The sequence below is a fragment of the Nuphar pumila genome, chromosome 3 (genome assembly GCF_984573655.1).
Source record: "Nuphar pumila chromosome 3, dmNupPumi1.hap1.1, whole genome shotgun sequence".
Taxonomy (NCBI): Eukaryota; Viridiplantae; Streptophyta; class Magnoliopsida; order Nymphaeales; family Nymphaeaceae; genus Nuphar; species Nuphar pumila.
The window spans coordinates 92311692-92330568 of record NC_143251.1 but is presented as its reverse complement, the minus strand read 5'-3'; the positions used below and the strand labels follow the sequence as shown (position 1 = coordinate 92330568).

General features: G+C 39.8%; 1 protein-coding gene across 8 annotated transcripts in view; it reads left to right on the top strand.

Annotated features, from left to right (window-relative positions):
* Positions 1-224: 224 nt before the first annotated feature.
* LOC149843131 (putative E3 ubiquitin-protein ligase ARI8) overlaps positions 225-18877 on the top strand; it is a 98099-nt gene continuing 79446 nt past the window's right edge. For all 8 annotated transcript variants that reach the window (XR_016430843.1, XR_016430846.1, XR_016430841.1 and 5 more), the window contains exons 1-4: positions 225-621; positions 12678-12802; positions 13384-13492; positions 13625-13715. Coding sequence is in view for 1 of the 8 variants with exons in the window: in XM_089999612.1 (XP_089855738.1) it covers positions 469-621; positions 12678-12802; positions 13384-13492; positions 13625-13715 (478 nt within the window). In the remaining 7 variants the exon portion in view is untranslated. The remainder of the gene's footprint in view (positions 622-12677; positions 12803-13383; positions 13493-13624; positions 13716-18877) is intronic.

Here is an 18877-nt window from a genome sequence, read left to right as displayed (position 1 = left end):
GTGAGATGACCTCACTCCTCATTCCAAATGCATAAACACCCATCCCAAATACCAGTTCCCAAAAGACCACCACAAAATAGGGCTTAAAAGTTGTCGGTACACGGACACGGAACTTGCCTTGTAAATTCGTGTTCGGACATTGACAACAAGGGAAAGTTGGGATATATTGGTAATTTAACGTCGCCCACCACTGGTTAATAATACAAGGGCGCCTGGCGTTAGCCAACGACAGAGGAAAAGGGTTGAGAAAAGGAGGAAAAAGAAAGCCCCCAGCGATTCCGTTGATTTCCCGTCCACCTCTAAATTCCCCCGAATTCCTCCAGTCGATCGCTTTCCTCTCTGCTTCTGTCGATTCCCCACGTTCTCCTTCGGATTCCAACCCTTCTCTCGCCGGATTTGGCCCTCGTTTTGGCGAGAAATTGCCTGTTTTCGGAATTTCTAGGGCTTCCTTGTCCCCCGGCGGTGGAGATGGAATCGGAGGACGACATGCACGACGCAGCGGATGTGGAGTCGCTCGATGACTTCTACAGCGGCGACACGGCGATGAGCGAGGACGACGAGGCGCACTACGAGTTCCTGGACAACGATAGCGATGACTCCGACGCTGCGACGAGGCCGCAGGTAGATCCCGGTGGAATCTCTGTAGGAGTTTCTTTCGATTACTGATTGTGTTTTTTTGGATTTTTGTTGGTTTATTGTGGGGTTTTGGCCTTTTGATTGGTGGATGTTCGTCGATTGAAGTGGCAATGCTGCAAAAATTTGTCCTTTTGTTTCCTTTTACTGGTTTTAGGTTGTTAGGTTGTGGTGAGCTGGTGTTTTGAATGATATAATTCTCTTTTCGCCTGTATGTTTGGGAATTGACTTGTAAATCTATCAAATTATTGGCACGGTGGAGAGATTTCGGGTTAGGCATTTTATCCTATGTGAATCCCCTTTGAGTCGCATTGCTCATCGATAATTGATGGTTGTTTCATCGCCATGAGTCATTAAAGCAACTGTTTGTAATTCTCGTAAGCCATTGTTGAATAGAATATCTCGTTTAGGAGTTTTGGATTGCTCATCAACAACTGATGGTTGTCACATGGGTCAGTAGGACACTTGTAAAATGGATTATGGAGGAAGAATAATAGGCTAAGATAGGTTGTAGGATATTTAGCATGTGACGGCTTTTCAGATTTATATTGCAGAAGCTACAAAGTGAGGTTTTTGTTAAGCCAACATGGTATTCTGGTATGATGTTCCTTTATTTAAGAAAATATGTGTAAGTACTAGAGGAACAAATGCTTTATGAGCATTGAGTTTCTGCGAATTGTGTGGTGATATCCTTTTTTTTACATTGGATAATAGAGTTGATGATTCTAGAGTCATGGATTACTATTGGAGTAGCTCATGCTCATTCTGTTATGAGCAGATATGTCTTTTTGTGTGTTGCGTAGTGGAGAGCTATTCTATAGCTGGATTGTTTTTCTTTTCATACTGGCTATTGTGGTTAATCATCCTTCAAGGTGGATACATAAAGTTAATGTTAACACTAAACTTATTCTCTGCGGTTGTGTTCATTTATGGAAATAAGTATTTAAACCACTTGTGAAGCTTTTTGTGCATTGATTTCATCTTAGTTAATCCATGGTAGTCTTAGACAGTCTTGAGTTGTTTAATCAAAACATGCTTTTAGATATCATTTCAGCATCTGTCATATAGTAAGATGTGTCTTTGATCTTTTCCAAGTTAATGGTTGAATCTCTAATTTGGACACTGATTGCAATTACCTGATTGTGAGTGTCATGGTCCTAAAGGCGAAGGCCCCCGCGACGATGCCTCGGTAGATCTTAACACCAGGAGCAGGCCTTTCAAGCGCACAAGCAAGCTCTCAACACACATGCATGAGCGGAAGCAAAAGTACACGCATGCACAAACACATAGAGAGAGAGCAAGGAGATATGAAAACAAACTTCTTTGTAGCAATTGTAAGTATGTACACAGAGAGAAAGATAGAGAGGGGGGAGAGCGGCCCGCTATCGAAGTATACGGGGGATCTTAGTTCAAAGGCCATTTAAAAGCATTAGAGAGTGCCAAAAAACTTAGTCATACCCGCCTATGTATAACTGTTTAGTTATACACTGCCGGTCCCAAGCCCGGATAAAGGAGGAGGGTTGCGGTAGGCCAGTGCCAGCCAACATAAAAACTTAGTCATACCCTATGAATATGAACCAATATGAGAATTTCGTTGGGGCGTTCCCTACTGAGCGATGCACTGTAATCTATAGGCCCGGAGGCAGTGATAAATGGGCAAGGGTTGCTAGGTCGTCGCCCAGAAGCGACGCGTCACACCGGCGCCTGGGTGTGGTGTCAAATAGGCAAGGGTTCCCTCACTTTGTTGGACGGGTGGGGGTAAAGAACTTAGTCCAAGACCATAAAATTAGGTTAGCCACTTGGAACATAGGGTCTGTAACTGGTAAGTTGGTAGAGTTAGTAGATGTTATGTGTAAGAGAAAGATTGATATTTTATGTCTACAAGAGACCAAATGGGTAGGTGAGAAAGCAAAAGTGATAGAACCTTGGGGATATAAGATTTGGTATACAAGAGTAAATAGGAATAAGAATGGAGTAGCGATTGTTATGAGTCGTGAGTTTATAGATAATGTAGTTGAGGTCCGTAGGAAGGGTGATAGGATTTTACTTATTAAATTAGTATTAGGTACGGATATTATTAATATTCTTAGTGTTTATGCACCTCAAGTAGGTTTAGATGATTCCATTAAGCGTCAATTTTGGGAAGATTTAGATGGAGCAGTACAAGAGATATCTTATGGAGAAAAGCTTTTCATCGGCGGTGACATTAATGGACATGTAGGCATTAGTAGGGATGGATTTGAGAGTATCCATGGAGGCTATGGTATAGGAGAAAGAAACGAAAGTGGAGAAATGATTTTAGATTTTGGTTTGTCCTATAATATGATCTTAGCAAACACTTGGTTTAGGAAGAGGGAGTCTCACCTAGTAACATTTAAAAGTGGGGTTAATACGAGTCAGATAAATTTTTTCTTACTTAGAAAGAGAGATAGGGTTTGTTGCATCGATTGTAAGGTTATACTGGGAGAAAGTGTAGCTACACAACACAGAGTCTTAATTTTAGATCTTAGAATTAGACAATGCCGCAAAAGGGATAGACATAGGATAAATCCTAGAATTAAGTGGTGGGCACTGAAAGGAGCTAAACAAGAAATGTTTGTACAACAGGTAGTTAAGGAAGCTGATTGATGCCTCGAGCAGGATTCAGAATCAATGTGGAATAAGATAGCGGGTGGCATGAGAAAGGTGGCTAAGGCGGTATTGGGTGAGTCTAAAGGCGGTGCACTGCTAGGTAAGGATACATCATGGTGGAACGAAGATGTTAAATTAGCTATTAAAGTTAAAAGAGAGTGTTATAAAAATCTAAGTAAGAGTTGTGATAATGAGAATTTGGAGAAGTATATGATAACAAAGAAGGAAGCTAAAAAAGTAGTTCGAAACGCGAGGGATAAGGTATATAAGGAGGTTTATGACAAGTTGGATACCAAAAAGGGCGAGAAGGATATTTATAGGCTTGCAAAGATGAGAGATAGGAAATCGAGGGATATGAGTATGGTTCGATGTATCAAAGATGAAACACAAAGGGTTTTAGTCAAAGATGAGGAGATTAAGGAGAGATGGAAAGATTATTTTGATAAGCTATTTAATGAAAGTCATGCTGAGGATCTTGGAGACTTCTCCATTCCTTTTCATGAGATGAATCGTGACTTCATGTGCAAGATTCAAAATAAAGAAATTGTAGAGGCTTTGAAGAAAATGAAATCAAGAAGGACAGTTGGCCCAGATGGTATACCTATCGAGGCTTGGAAATGCTTTGGAGAGAAAGGTTTAGAATGGTTGACAAATCTTTTTAACAAGATTTGGCGGACAAATAAGATGCCTAATGAGTGGAGGAAGAGTACTTTGGTGCCTCTATATAAGAATAATGGTGATATACAAGATTGCACAAACTATTGTGTTTTAAAACTCATGAGTCATACTGTAAAACTTTGGGAGAGGGTGATTGAGTTTAGGTTGAGGAAGGTTGTCCTGATATCAGAAAATCAATTTGGTTTTATGCCTGGAAGATCAACTATGGAAGCTATACATCTTCTTAGACAACTTATTGAGAGATATAGAGAGAGGAACAAAGATTTGCATATCGTTTTTATTGATTTGGAGAAGACATACGATAGAGTACCTAGGGACGTTCTCTAGTGGACAATGATGAAAAAAGGTGTTTCTCTCAAGTACATTAGTATACTTAAAGATATGTATGAAGGAGTAGTAACCAATGTCCGCACTTGTAGAGGGGTGATAACCAATTTTCCTATAACGGTTGGGTTACATCAAGGATCCGCTTTAAGCCCTTTCCTATTTGCCATAGTGATGGATGAGCTTACGAGATCAATTCAAGAAAATGTGCCATGGTGTATGTTGTTTGCTGATGATATTGTTTTGATTGATGAGTCTAGGGTTGGGGTTAATGCTAAGTTAGAATTATGGAGACAGACATTGGAAGCAAGAGGTTTTAAGTTGAGTAAGAGTAAGACAACATATATGGAAGTTTAGTAAGCAATGAAGTAGTGATGGGAGTGTAATGAAGCTTGGTGAGCAAGAAATACCAGTGGATAATTGTTTCAAATATTTGGGATCTATCATTCAAAAGTATGGAGAAATTGATGGAGATGTAAATCATAGGATAAAGGTTGGGTGGATAAACTGAAAAAATGCAACTGGAGTGTTGTGCGATCGTAGAATGCCATTGCGGTTGAAGGGAAAGTTTTATAGGACGACAATTAGGCTCGCTTTACTATATGGTACAGAATGTTGGGCTGCTAAGAGACATCATATTCAAAAAATGAGTGTAGCTAAGATGCGTATGCTTAGATGGTTGTGTGGAAATACAATAAAAGATAAGATTCGAAACGAGGAGATACGTAAGAAGGTAGGTGTTGCATCCATTGAAAATAAGATGAGAGAGAATCGTGTACGGTAGTTTGGACATATTCGGCGAAGGCCTAATGAGGCTCTAGTTAGAAGGATGGAGAAATGAGAAAATATATTAGTTAAAAGAGGTCGGGGTAGGCCTAAAAAGACTTGGATGAAGATGATAGGAAATGATATGAATGCTTTGAACCTCATCGAGGACATGACATTGGATAGAAATGATTGGAGGAGAAGGATTCATGTGGAAGACCCAGAATGATTTTCTTTTTTGGTTCATATCACCGACCCCAATTGTTTTGGGATGAAGGTGTAGTAGTTGTTGTTGTTGTTTGTTGTAGAGAGTGCCAAAGTGATATATGCATCAGATGCAAAAAGTGAAAAACATGAAGGTTCAAGACACGCTTCTCCACCTAAGCTGACAGTGTCCTCGACATCAATCGTTCATGATAATCCTTTACAAGCTGATGATAGTGCAACATGTGGGAGGCTTTTTCCCAGGTGGCTTCACTTTCTGATAGACCTTTTCACTGAACTAGGTACTTCTTCACTTCACCAATGTAGTTGTTGGAGTGGTTGATGATGACTTTTGGTTCTCTGTTTGGGATGCTGATTGTTGATGGCGTGCGGTGCAGAATGAGAGCACGTTGAGGTATTCTCCGTTGAGGATCTCCTTCATCTTCATGGAACGATTTCAGGTTGGACACATGAAAGACTGAATGCACTTGAAAATTTGATGTAAAGTCCAACCTATATGCCAAGTTTCCAACGCGCTTGGTGATGGTGAAGGGACTGCTATATTTGCGAATAAGGCCTTGATGGTGACCCTGAAAGATAGCTTTGCGGTCAGGGAAGAACTTTGCCAACACTTTATTTTCAACACGAAACTTTGCTGGCTGACGCTTCTTGTTCGCCCATTTCTTAATGCACTTTGTTGCCTTGTCTGATCCTACAAGTTTCTGACAAACTGGTATGCATAAGACGCTTTGCCACATTTTCGCCCGATAAGGGAGTGCGGAGCCTGTAGCTGTTGTGTTGTTGTAACTTTAAATGAACTATGACCGAATGACTCGCTTTTCTCGAGGTTGTAGTAGAATTGGGCGACATTAAGCAAATCCACCCAAGCTCTTTGGTTGGCACTAACAAGGTGCCAAAGATATTCCTCCAGCATGCCATTGATCCTCTCTGCCTGCCCATCGATTTGGAAATAAAAACTTATACTGAAATGCAAGTTGGTCACCATCAAGCGAAATACTTCTCATCAAAACTTTTCAATGAAAATGGTGTCTCGGTCGCTAATGATGTTATCAGGGATTCCCCAATACTTAATTACGTTTCACACAAATAGCTTTGCAGTATTGGTAGCTGAGCAAGTGGGTGGCAAGGGCAGATATGTAGATAACATACTTTGAAAACCTGTCTACAACCACATAAATTGAGCTTCCACCATGGACTTTTGGTAAGCTGACGATGAAGTCCATGGAGATGCACTCCCACAGACGGCTTAGCACTGGTAGTGGCTCCAACAATCCTGCAGGTCTTTGGTTGATGGGTTTATTTTGCTGGCAGATCAAGCAAGTCCACACATCATCGCACAATTGCAGCCAGTAGAACACACGTTCCAACAATGCCAAAGTCCTCTGCTGCCCTGGGTTACCTGCCCAGACTGTATCACGTTACTCATGCATTAAGCGCATTTATAGAGTATCTTGTTGCGAGATTTATAGACGATCTCCCGTGGTTTGGAGCAAATCATCCTCCAACGAAAATATTCACGTCTTTCTTTTATCAACATGATCGGTTGTTGGGCTGTCAGATCATTCCTCAAAGCTTCTCGAACTTGCTAGAGAAGATCGCTCGTCAGGTGACTAACATTGCCATCCCAACCGAGCGGTGCTACAAGTTTCGCCTTTTGACTCAAGGCGTCAGCAACAACATTGGTTCTGCATGACTTGTACTCAAGGACCATATTAAATTTTGTCAAAAAATCTTGCCGGCGGGCTTGTCTTGTACTCAACTTTTTCTGAGTCTAGAAGTAGCTCGTTGCAACATTGTTAGTTCGCACAACAAATTGCGACCTCAGAAGGTAGTGTCTCCATGTCATAGACAATACACGACTGCTAACATCTCCCGTTCGTGCACAGTGTATCGTTGCTTGACGTCATTCAACTTGCGACTCTCAAATGCAATGGGGTGTCCTTCCTGAAGCAACATCCCTCTAATCGCTAAGTTAGTCGCGTCAATTTGCACTTTAAATGGTTGTTGGCAATTTGACAATCTTAGCACAGGTTCTTCTGTGAGGGTGCGCTTCAGCTTCTCAAAAGCTTCCTGACACACATCAAACAATGGCCATGGCTTGCCTTTTTTAGCAAATCAGTGAGTAGGGCGCGACGATATGAGAATATCCTTTTATGTATTGCAAGTAGTAGTTGGCAAGTCCCAAGAAAGAACACAATTTAGGAACCTTAGCAGATGGTTCAACCTTCTTGTGATCCATTTTCAATCTGCCTCCTCCTAGAACATGGCAAAGGAAGTAAACTTCCCCGTGACCAAATAAGCACTTTTTCTACATGACATATGACATACAACTCATTATCTTTTTAGAGTTTGAAACACAATATGAAGGTATTGAATATGCTCCTCCATAGAGTCGATGTACACCGCGATGAATTTTTCAAGGTATGGGTAGAATATCTTGTTCATCAAGGTAGAGAAGGTCGCAGGCTCATTCGTCAAGCTGAATGACATAACAAAAAAACTCGAACGCTCCATAACACGTCACACAAATGGTCTTGGCTTCATCTACTCTTGCTTGTCAATAACCCGATCTCAAGTACAACTTAGAGAAAACCTAAGCCTTTTCGAGTTGATTAAACAAGTCCGCGATCAAAAGAAGCAAAATCTTGTTCTTCTTATTAATTTGTTTAATTTTAGTCGACGCACAAGCACCCATCGTGCTTTGCTTGAAACAACATGGGTGCTCCAAAGGGAGCTTTGGATGATTAGATGATCCATGCTTCTAGCATGTCATCCAGCTGCTTACGCAGTTCCTGTAGATCAGGAATTGTCATACGATATAGAGCCATTACGGATGGCCATGCACTCGGCACTAGCTCGATATGATGATCTACCTCACGCCTTAAAGGTAACTTCTTCGGCAATTCGGTGGGCATAACATCACCGAACTTCTTTAATACAGGCACTAGGGTCTCTGGAACACCAACGACTTCTCTCGCTTCTTTCGTTTCTTAGATTGTGATGAGGAAAGTCTCGTCACCTCTCTTCGTTCCTTTCTTCAGTTGGAGCGTAGACATAAAGCACTCACGAGGCTTTTCTGCAGGCAACATGATAATCATGCACGACGCATTCTCATCCTTAAAGCTGACAATGTTTAGGTGAGGCATCGACACTACCTTGATGCTTTTAAAAAATTCCATCTCAAATGTTGACTTTGAAATCATCCCTTGGTGCTACTGAAAATGTGGCCTTCCTAGACCAACTTTGGATTCACACTAGCACATTAAGGATAGCACTGTAGATGGCTTTTGCTTCGGAGTTGACCACTTTTATACGACTCTCCTTTTTCCATTGCAAACCCAAACATTATGATTCTTCACGAGAGATGAAGTTATGCGTGTCACATATGTACCAATGCCCGAGTCTCTCATTGAGTAGGAGTTTCAAGTACATCAGTTCCTTGCATACAGGTGGATCCATAGTATCCATCACCCTCACCGCGTTCATCATCTGTATCGCTCCAATAGTCAGTAACAATTACCAACGGTTGAACTATCATCGTCGTGACTGTTATCACTGTCATGACGATGATAGTTCAACCCTTTGTAGTTGTTTTTGTTCTGATTGTTGTTATTATGGCCATCCGGTCGGCCAAGTATCACTGTCACGATGATGATAGTTCAACCGTTGGTAGTTGTTTCTATTCTGATTGTTGTTGTTATTTTGGCCATCCTGTTGGCCAAGATTGTGCTGGTTCCTATGGTCAGTGCTATGCCCATTGTCATTCCTTTGGTTATCCCTTCAATTGTTGTTGTTATAGTCATTTCCAAATTGTCTACCACGTGTTGCGCCTATCGATCTTGGCAAGCTTTTCGACAACAGCAAGCGCCACGATGAGAGTTGGAGGGTCTTGCCGATTGAGTTTCGTAGCTGCCACCCCTACAACCCATGCGTGAAGTGGAACAACCGGTCTGCGTCGCCCATGTCCTCGATGTCTAACATCATCAAGGTAAATGCCTTGATATAATCATAAATTGACCTCGTCTGTTTCAATGCTAGCAACTTGTTGAGGGCCATTCTTTCCTTATTCTTGGGCAAAAAGCAGTCACATTGTTTTCTTTTTCTTTCCACGAGTCTAACATGACAAGCCTTCGTCGAATGTCGCCTAAGCGGCGTCTCCACCAAAGGATAGCATCATTCGCAAGGTGCATCATTGCGGTGCACAATCTGTCTGCATCTTCCTCAATTCTGGCAGCATCAAGGTACTTCTCTATCAGATAAATAAAATTCTTGAGATCTCTTGAGTTTCGAGTGCCCTTATACTTTGCGGGCTCGGGCAACTTGATATGTGGCCTATCCACATGCGCCGTTGCTCCACCAGCCAGGACAACCCTCAACTGTCGCTCCAACTGATCATTTTTTTGTCGAACAACATTCATTTCTACAGCCATGGTGTTGAACCTTTCTAACAGATCATCGAACTTAGTGGTAAGACCATCCATCGTCTCCCCAAATTTAGGGCAAGACCAGTGTTGTGAAAAGCGTTGAGGCGTAGCGAGGCGCTCCACCAAAATCTGAGGCGAGGCGTAAAGCGTAAGCCTCAAATTTTTTTTTGAAAACTTAAAAAAGACTATAAAAAATATCTAAAATTATAAATAAATAAAAATTGCTTTATTGATAAAGCAACAACCAACAAGAAATTAAAAAATCTTAAATAAATACTGAAAAATTATGAGATTAACCTATAAAAGTAACATTAATCCAGTTATGATTAATTATTTTGGTTGATTGGATGACATGTATTCGATTTTGGTGCTACTTAAATCAGGCTTTGTAATGCTTGCCAAGTTGTACATGCGTTTAATCTTGTGGTTTTTGGTGTTTGACGCAGAGCACCATTAATGGATTCAACATGTCTTCTGATTTTTTTTCTTCTTCAACCGAATGTAGCAAGTTGTGCACGACTTGCCAAATCAATTCAATGACTGGCAACTTTTAAATCTTTTTTTCTGTCATCACAGTAACATGCTCAACTGACTACTAAAAGAGATAAAAACCATTAGGAATTGATTTAGGATGATGACCGGCCAGTGATTTATAGTCAAAGAAGAAACAGAAAATACAAATTGAGAACAAGAATGGAGAAAAAGTGAAACTTACCCAAAATGTACAAACTGCGTGTTTCAAATGAACGAACTCGTCTCCTCCTTTCTCTCCGGCAACAAACCCTAATACACCAAAACAATTTTTTGGCCCTCGAACTTGTCTCCTCGGCTCTTCGTTTTTCAGAAAATAACAGGACCCCCAACTGCATGTTTCTCATAAAATATAACATTAGGGTCGGGGGCCCTGTTATTAAAACCTAATTTTTGGTCAAATGAGGGTTTTGACCCTCATTTGACCAAAAATTCGAGGCGTATACGCCTCACCTTGAGGCGCGCCTCGCTCCGAGGCATGCACCTCAAGGCGTATGAGGTGCACGCCTTGGGGCATTTGCGCTTTATGCTTGCGTCTCAAGGCACAAAGGCCCTCGCCTTGAGGTGAGGCGCGCTTTTTGCGCCTTGAGGCACACTTTTAATAACACTGGCCAAAACTTTCCACAATGTCCTCCACTCTCTCTACTGCAATCTTGATCTCTTGATCAAGCATCACAAAGGCAATATTAATCACATTAACCAACTTCTCCATGTTGGTCACGATCCCTATCAGCTCAGCGACATCACACATGATAACTGAGTAACTGACACATGGTCATCAAACATGAACTCTTCTTCCGAAAGAACCTGACTACCTAAAGGAATCATGTTTTGTTTATTCGGAGGCATTGTCAATCTCAATGTCAACAAGGCTCTGATACCAACTTGTCACAGGCTTAAAAGCGAAGCCCCCACAATGACGCCTCGGTAGATCTTAACATCGAGAGTAGGCCTTTCAAGCACACAAACGAGCTTTTAACACACACGTGCATGCACAAACACATAGAGAGAGCAAGAAGATATGAAGACATAAACTTCTTTATAGCAATTGTAAGTACAAAGCGAGAGAGAGAGGGTGTGGGGCCTGTTACCGAAGTATACGGGGGATCTTAGGCCAAAGGCCATTTACAAGAACTAGAGAGTGCCAAAGAGATATATACATCAGATACAAAAAGTGAAAAAACATGGCGGCCCAGAATATTAAGTATGCCTGTTCGTAAGATTTCTCCAAGTGCACTTGTTCATTTATATATTCTGGTTGCGGATTGAGGGCCATTGCATGGTGCAATGGTAAAGTGCTTGGGTTGCTAGTAAGAAATCATGGGTTCAAGTCCTGGTGGGTTCACTTCTCGCAAAAAGCAGAAGGTTAGGACCGGCTCCTGTCAGCCCCTCCCTAGAACCCTGGAATAGTGGACTTCACTGAGTATGGCTCTTTTATATGCTGGTTGTGGGTACATGTCTCATACAGTTGCCAGTGGTGTTGGTTTGGAAGTGACTCAAGATGGAAACAAGGGATAATTTGCTGTAAATATCTGTAGTGTATGCTTAACTACATCTTGAAAGGAAAAAACATGAAATTAAAATAAAAAACAAAGGCAAAAGAGGAAGGAACTTGCTGGTGATTGCATAGACTGAACTGAAATGCGTGATTGAATAGTATGAATTGCATCAGAATTCTAGATAAGGTGAAGCACATTTTCCTTTTCTACCAAAATTATCATGTTTGTCATCTATATGACAGGCATGGACATGGTTATGGGTTATGACATGGATATGCTCGGTATGCCCCAAAAGTCTTGGAAAGCAAGGACACTGGAACATGGTAATATTTGCGTGCACACATGCATGTTTAAAACTCGCTATGTAAAACAATGAAGCATGAATGACCTCTTAAAAGTGCAAGTTCTTGAATAAAAATTCTAAACTATCATGGTTAATATGCATTAACTAACGGATACAAGTTGAAAGTTGAAATAGACATGATTGATGACAAATTTTAACATGAAGAGAACTATGTACATACAAAATAAAGCAAATAAGATTGGGCATGGATTTGGCTGTGCTCATGAAGTTTCATGTTGTGTGTTGTGTCCATCCATGCTAAGAAAATTGTGTGTGACATAGTCTGTTATATAATAAAAAAGTTTTTTGCTCATTTTATACAAAGATGATAGTGTAGAATTGCTGCCTTATTTTCTTGAGTTGTTGATTGCTTGACATTTCAATTAATTTTTATCTGCTGTTTCAATGTGTGGCATGGTATCACTTATTCTTTTTGATAAAGTATTTGCTTGAGTTTTGTCCATCTATTTGTGCTCTTTGTTGTATGGATTGATCCAAATTCTACTCCAAATATTATGCATTCAGACACTTGCAGGTGTTCTTGTGGGGAGATTTATTAATATTTATTTACTGTATAGTAATTTTTTGGTTTGCTGTTAAACTTCTTTCTTCTCTCTTTTCCAGCAAAACTATACCATCTTGAGTGAAGCTGACATCCGTCTTCATCAAGAGGACGACATAACAAGAATATCTACTGTGCTTTCCATTCCAAGAGTTTCAGCTAGTATTCTCTTGCGCTACTATCACTGGTATGAAGTTTGCATCTATTATAAGGAAGTCGTTTATGAAAATTTGTCCATATGCTTCCCCATTTCTTGATGATGGATAACAACATTAAGTATTCTATGATTTATCGGTAAAGTGTAAAAGAGATTGATCCTATCAAGTTGAAGTGCAGTCACCAGAAACCCTTTGGCTTAGAGTGCTGTGTTAACTGGCTTCAAGCCAACAAATTCAAACCCATTGATGCCTGATGTCATGGTCATACATGATACAACTCATAATTGCTATCATTTCTCATGCATGATGTAATGAATCTGGCTCCATACTGAATTTTCGGTATTGGATGCATCTTCTTGGTTGATTTTACATTTCTAAGATTGGGCTCATTTAGTGAATTCATCACTTTGCTAAAATAATCTTTGTTAATCTACCTCTTTCATTTCAAAAGGGGTCCAGGCGCCCGTTACATTTTCATCTATTTGTTATTATGATTTTTATGCATTCAATTAAATGATGGTAAAAATTTGGTAGGTTCTTTGTGTGCTTGAGATCTTTAAGATGTGCTACAAGGATCTCATGCTTTCTCTTGAATCCTCTTAATACACAGGAGTGTCAGTAAAGTCAATGATGAGTGGTTTGCAGATGAGGATAAAGTTCGCAAAGCTGTAGGCTTGCTGGAGAAGCCAGTTGTTGAGATAATGCATGACACTGTTGAAGTAAGCCATCATGTTTTTTTGTTCTTAAAGTGGTTGAATTTCATCTACCTATTAGTATATATCAAACAGATTTTTCTGCCCCCTTAAACCTCATCCTTCCATTAACGGTATTTGTCATTTTCTGGTTTGCAGCTTACCTGTGGGATTTGCTTTGAAAATTACTCTCGTGGAGTAATGCATGCTGTTGTTTGTGGTCATCAATTTTGCACTTCCTGTTGGAAAGGTCTGTCTATTTGTCTTTAGGAGTAAAATAATCTATTGTTTAAAATGTCAAGGATAATTTCATTCCAGGGTAAAAAAGCACATTCTCAATATAGTCCATGCATATCAAAACTTCTTATCTATCTTTTATGCTAATTTAACATTGTTAATGTTTTTTTAGGAAAAAAAATTTAGCCATCAATGCTAAAAGCACCTGCTGTAATTAGTACCATAGTCACAAATATCAGTATCTGCTATATCTTGACGAGGTATAATATCGGGATATTATAGGTTTTCCAATAAATCTCAGGATTTTAAAACTAAAAAAAAAAAAAATTAAAAATAGAAAAAAATAAGAAAAAATAGATGTAAAGCAAAGGAGCCATAATATGACATAAACAACATGACAAACAACCTAAATATACACCGAGAGACCCCCTTCGTTCCCTTCCTCTTTCTTTTCTTCCTTCCCTTCCCCTTTCTTTCCTTCTTTTCCTCCTTCCCTTCCTTCCTTCTTTCTTCCCCTGTCTTAGGGCAGACACCGAGAGCCCCCTTCCTCTTTTCTTCTTTCCCTTCCTCTTTCTTTTCTTCCTTCCATTGTCGCAGGGCAGCCACCGAGAGCCCCTCTTTTTCTTTCTTTCCTTCCTTCCCTTCCTCCTTCTCTTCCTTCTTTCTTTCCTTGTCGCAGCCAAGAGTGTTGAGTATCGGGGGTCAAGGTCAAAGGCCCCCTTACTTAAGGACTTAAAAGTTAAACCTTAAAGGAAAAAGTTATAAAACTGATACTAAAAGTAACCTGTTAAAAAACCAAATGTATCCTTTTTTCAAAAATCCCAAAATACCCCTACACTAACAGTTTTGAAAAAGTAACAGCTGCTGGGGTTTGCGATAGCGATATATATAAATTGCCAATATTTTCAAAATATCGTGATATTTTACCTTTAATATTGTTCTCCATTTTACAGCTTTAATATCACAATATTTTCAAAATATCGGTGATATCTGTGACTTTCTAGGAACAAGTTGATTCTCTTTTTTGTACTCATGCTGCATCTTCTATTCCTTGTTTATTGTTTGAAGCTTGCAATTGAGGCCTATTAAAGAGCCGTTATGTCATTGCAGCCCTTGATCTAAGCACATAACTTGAAACAGTGGTTTTACTGCACACAAATCATGAATACATAGCGTACTAGAAAAAACATGAAAAAAAGTGATATGCAGGCATTTCACTAATGTGATTTAACAACTCTGTTTATGATTACCATAGAAGTTGCCTATTTCTAGTGTATTATGCTGTTTGGAGGAAAGTTATGCCTGTTTAATGTTTAGGTGTATTCTTGTCATTTGATTATAGCCTCAACTTTGAGGATGATATAAGAGGAAATAGTTGTTAAATTCTCAAAGTTTCTTTTGGAATTTAATGTCTATGTGGAGGTTTCTTGGTTAAGTCTATGAATGTACTGTAATGAGAACTTTTAACAGAAAGGAATAATACATCCACATTTTATGCCTAATAATAAATGGATGCTGGAATGAGGTACGTGGAAAGGTTTGATTTCCATGCTTTCTACCAATACGGAACATGCAGTTGAATGATGGGACAAAGACTAAATCCGATTGAACCTTGGCTTGGTCAACAAGCCTGAAATATTCCTTTTTTAATTGGGATGGTCTGACTTTTGAACTCCAAAGTTGGTGATTGGTTTGATAAAAAACTAGTTGATGGGGGCATTACTGATGAAATTTTTGGATTGATTAGTTTCAACAAATTGGTTGACTGAGTGAACATCCTGGTCTGAACTCAGTAATGAAGTGGGCTGCACTGCAGTATAAACTCGTGAAATGTTGGGTGCTGCCTGTCCACGGAGTCTCTTTGAGGGAAGGGGCCCTCCCTTGGACATGGATATTTGCACGGCCAGTTGCATGGGTGAGGCTATGACTCAAGATAACATCCTGGATTGTGTGTTTTTAGCTGGTTCTGCTATATGGAGATCAAGATCATTTACAGATGGATGCTTCAACCCTTTTATGGATAGACCGTCAAACTGACCTGGCCTAATGAAAGTAATCTTTAAGATCTGACATGGTGACACAGACCTTTCATACTTAATAAGCTTACCTGCAAAAGTGAAATTATGGGCAGAAATACAGAGACTTTGATTCAAGGTTCTGCCATCTTGCTGGCTATGTCACAGGGATTCGGCTAGCAGGGTGCCGCACCCGCGTCGACGCGACTCGACGCGGGTGCGGCACCGGGTGCGGTCAACCCGATCCTGGGTGCGTTGACCGCACCCAGGATCATTAAGGTCCATTTTTTTTTGGATTTTTTAAAAAAAAAAATTTGCCCAAATGGGCTGCGATTTTTTTTTTTTTAAAATTATGCTGACAGCAGCTGTCAGCTGCAGCAGCTGTCTGTCAGCTGCTGATGCAAAATTTGAAAAAAAAACCCGCCTGTTCCCCGATCCCCTTTATTTATATATATATATATATATATATGTATATATATATTACATTTTTGCCCCTGCCGCACCCCCGCACCCCCGCACTCGGGTTTTTTGGAAGTGCCGAATCCCCGCACCCGCACCCGCACCCGCACCCGCGCCCGCGCCCGCACCCATGTGACATAGCTTGCTGGTTACTCAAACACTCTGGAGGTAGCGGAGATCTTGCTGGAATTTTATAGGGTAATGATGATGTGGACTGGTTGTCCGTTGCAGCTTTGGAACTCAAATTTTTTTCTCATGTATCTGTTTCTTTTTTTTAGTAGTTCAAATAAATCCTTATCTTTGGTTGTCTAAAATAACGGACCAAACCTTAGTCCAAAGATAATACTAAGAGGCTAATAGTAAAATGAGTGCTAAGCAGTGCCTAGCCTTTGCCCCCTTAGGCTCTAGGTGTCACCTACTGACCCACAAAAATATTATTATTTGAAATAAACATTAAAAAACTCAAAAAAATATATACAATTATAATGTTTTTAAAACTATTAAAAGAATATCCTACCAGGGCACACCTAGATCACCTAGACATCCAAATAGGTCCCTAGGCATAATTTTAATTAATAAGACAAAGAATACACCAATCACATACAATCTATGTCACATGGGTGCGGGTGCGACACAGGTGCGGCGCAATTTCAAAAATTTTGGACTCGGGGACTCGGCTATATATATATATATATATATATATATATATATATATATATATATATATATATATATATATATATAGAAGCAATAACATAGCAACAGAAAAAATTTATTAGCAATTTCATTGTCATTTATCAGTACATGAATATATAAAAATATCAAGTTTTTCAGTAGAGAAAATATGACTTGCATATGAAAATATACATCTTACAGGAAGAGGGCACATTCATGTTTCATTTACCTTTGCTCTGGCTAAATCCTGGTTGTATTGTATTTATATTCCTTTAAATTGATAAATTGAAAGATATTTCAAGAATATAAAATTATGCATATACAACTACTAAGTATTGGTCCTGAACACTGAGAAGCAACTTTCTAGTAGGCAGTTCAAGCATTTACGCTCATTTGAAGAATTTGCATAGTATCAAAAGAAGCACAATATATAAAACAAATCACCCCTAAGATAGATGGAGAGAAAGAAACCAGAAGCACCCAGACGTGTATGTGTGTGTTGGTGTGTTTTGGGGAGAGGTGGGGCAGATAAACATTAAACAAGCACTACATGAACCAGTCAAAGTATGTTTCTGTTTAATAAGTGTATGCCCCATGAAAGCAGGGCCCACTCAAGCATGATATTGGTAGTGCACACCCTTCGCTGGAGGAATCACGCTTCCCCTTAAAGATCACACATCCCCAATCAAATGGATCAGAGTTGCATAAGAGTTGCATAAACTGCAGTTGCATAGACTGTGCAATGCAGTCTGTGACTGTGCACAGTCACAGACTGTGCAGTTGCAGTTGCATAGTGTGCAAGTCACAGACTGTGCACAGTCAGACTGTGCACAGTCACAGACTGTGGCAGTCTGGTTATATATATATATATTTTTAAAAAAAGTTATATAAAAAATGATTTTTTTTGTTTTTCTTCTTAAAAATGGACATTTTTGGACTCGGTCAAAGTTGACCGAGTCCAAAATGTGGACGGACTCGGCCTTGACTCTTTGACCGAGTCCGACTCGGCGTTGACCGAGTCTGGGCCGAGTCCGAAGCCGCACCCGTGTCGGGGCGTGTCGACTCGGGTGCAGCGCCTCCCTAGCCGAGTCCGTGTGACATAGCATACAATTTGGCAGATCCATATACACGTATATGCAAAGAAACCTTATCTTTGACTTTGTAAAAAATAAAAAATCAAATCAATAATCCACAAAACAATATGATAATTGGCATAAAAAAGTGATGTTTATATCTATCCATCTCTATAGGTCACCTGGGCACCTAGGGTAAGTGCCTAGGCATAATTCTAACTGCTTAGTCAAAAAAGTAGAACAAATGGTATACATACAGCAGGTGTGCACATGCACACTCATGTCCACATATATGCAAGAAACCTTATCTTTGGGGGTTTTCCCCCTAAAATAAAGTACCAAATCACTAAACAACAAAACAATGTAGGAATTGGCATAAAAGAAAGTGCACACACATGTATGTGTAATGAAGTGCCAAATGAAAAGAGCAACGTCTCCAAGCGAAAGCACGGAAGCACGCACATACACAAGATGCCACTAAAGGGCAAAATAAACCACAAAAGTGGTCAAGCACAAAAAGAAGATAAAAAATATATCTCACTTCATAGAATGCTTCAAGAGAAGCTTGGTAAATACATGGGGCTGTGCCCCTTATTTATACACAGCAAGGGACCCAAGGAGGGGCTCCCATAGAGTCGTTGGAGCCCCTCCAACGGTCATATTTATGACCGTTGGAGGGGTCCAACGACTCTATGTGGACCCCTCTCAAGTGAATAAAAACAAAAAAAGAAAAAAGCAAAAAAAAGGAAAAAGAATAAAGGAAAAAGAAAAAGAGAAAAGCATATCAATGATATGCGTGTACAGGGTGAAATTACAGAAATACCCCTATCGGGTTTTACAAAATAAATATATATATATTTATATATATAGATAGACACATAGACATATATATATTATATATATGTGTATGTGTCGTAATCTATGTATATAGATATATATATATATAAATATAC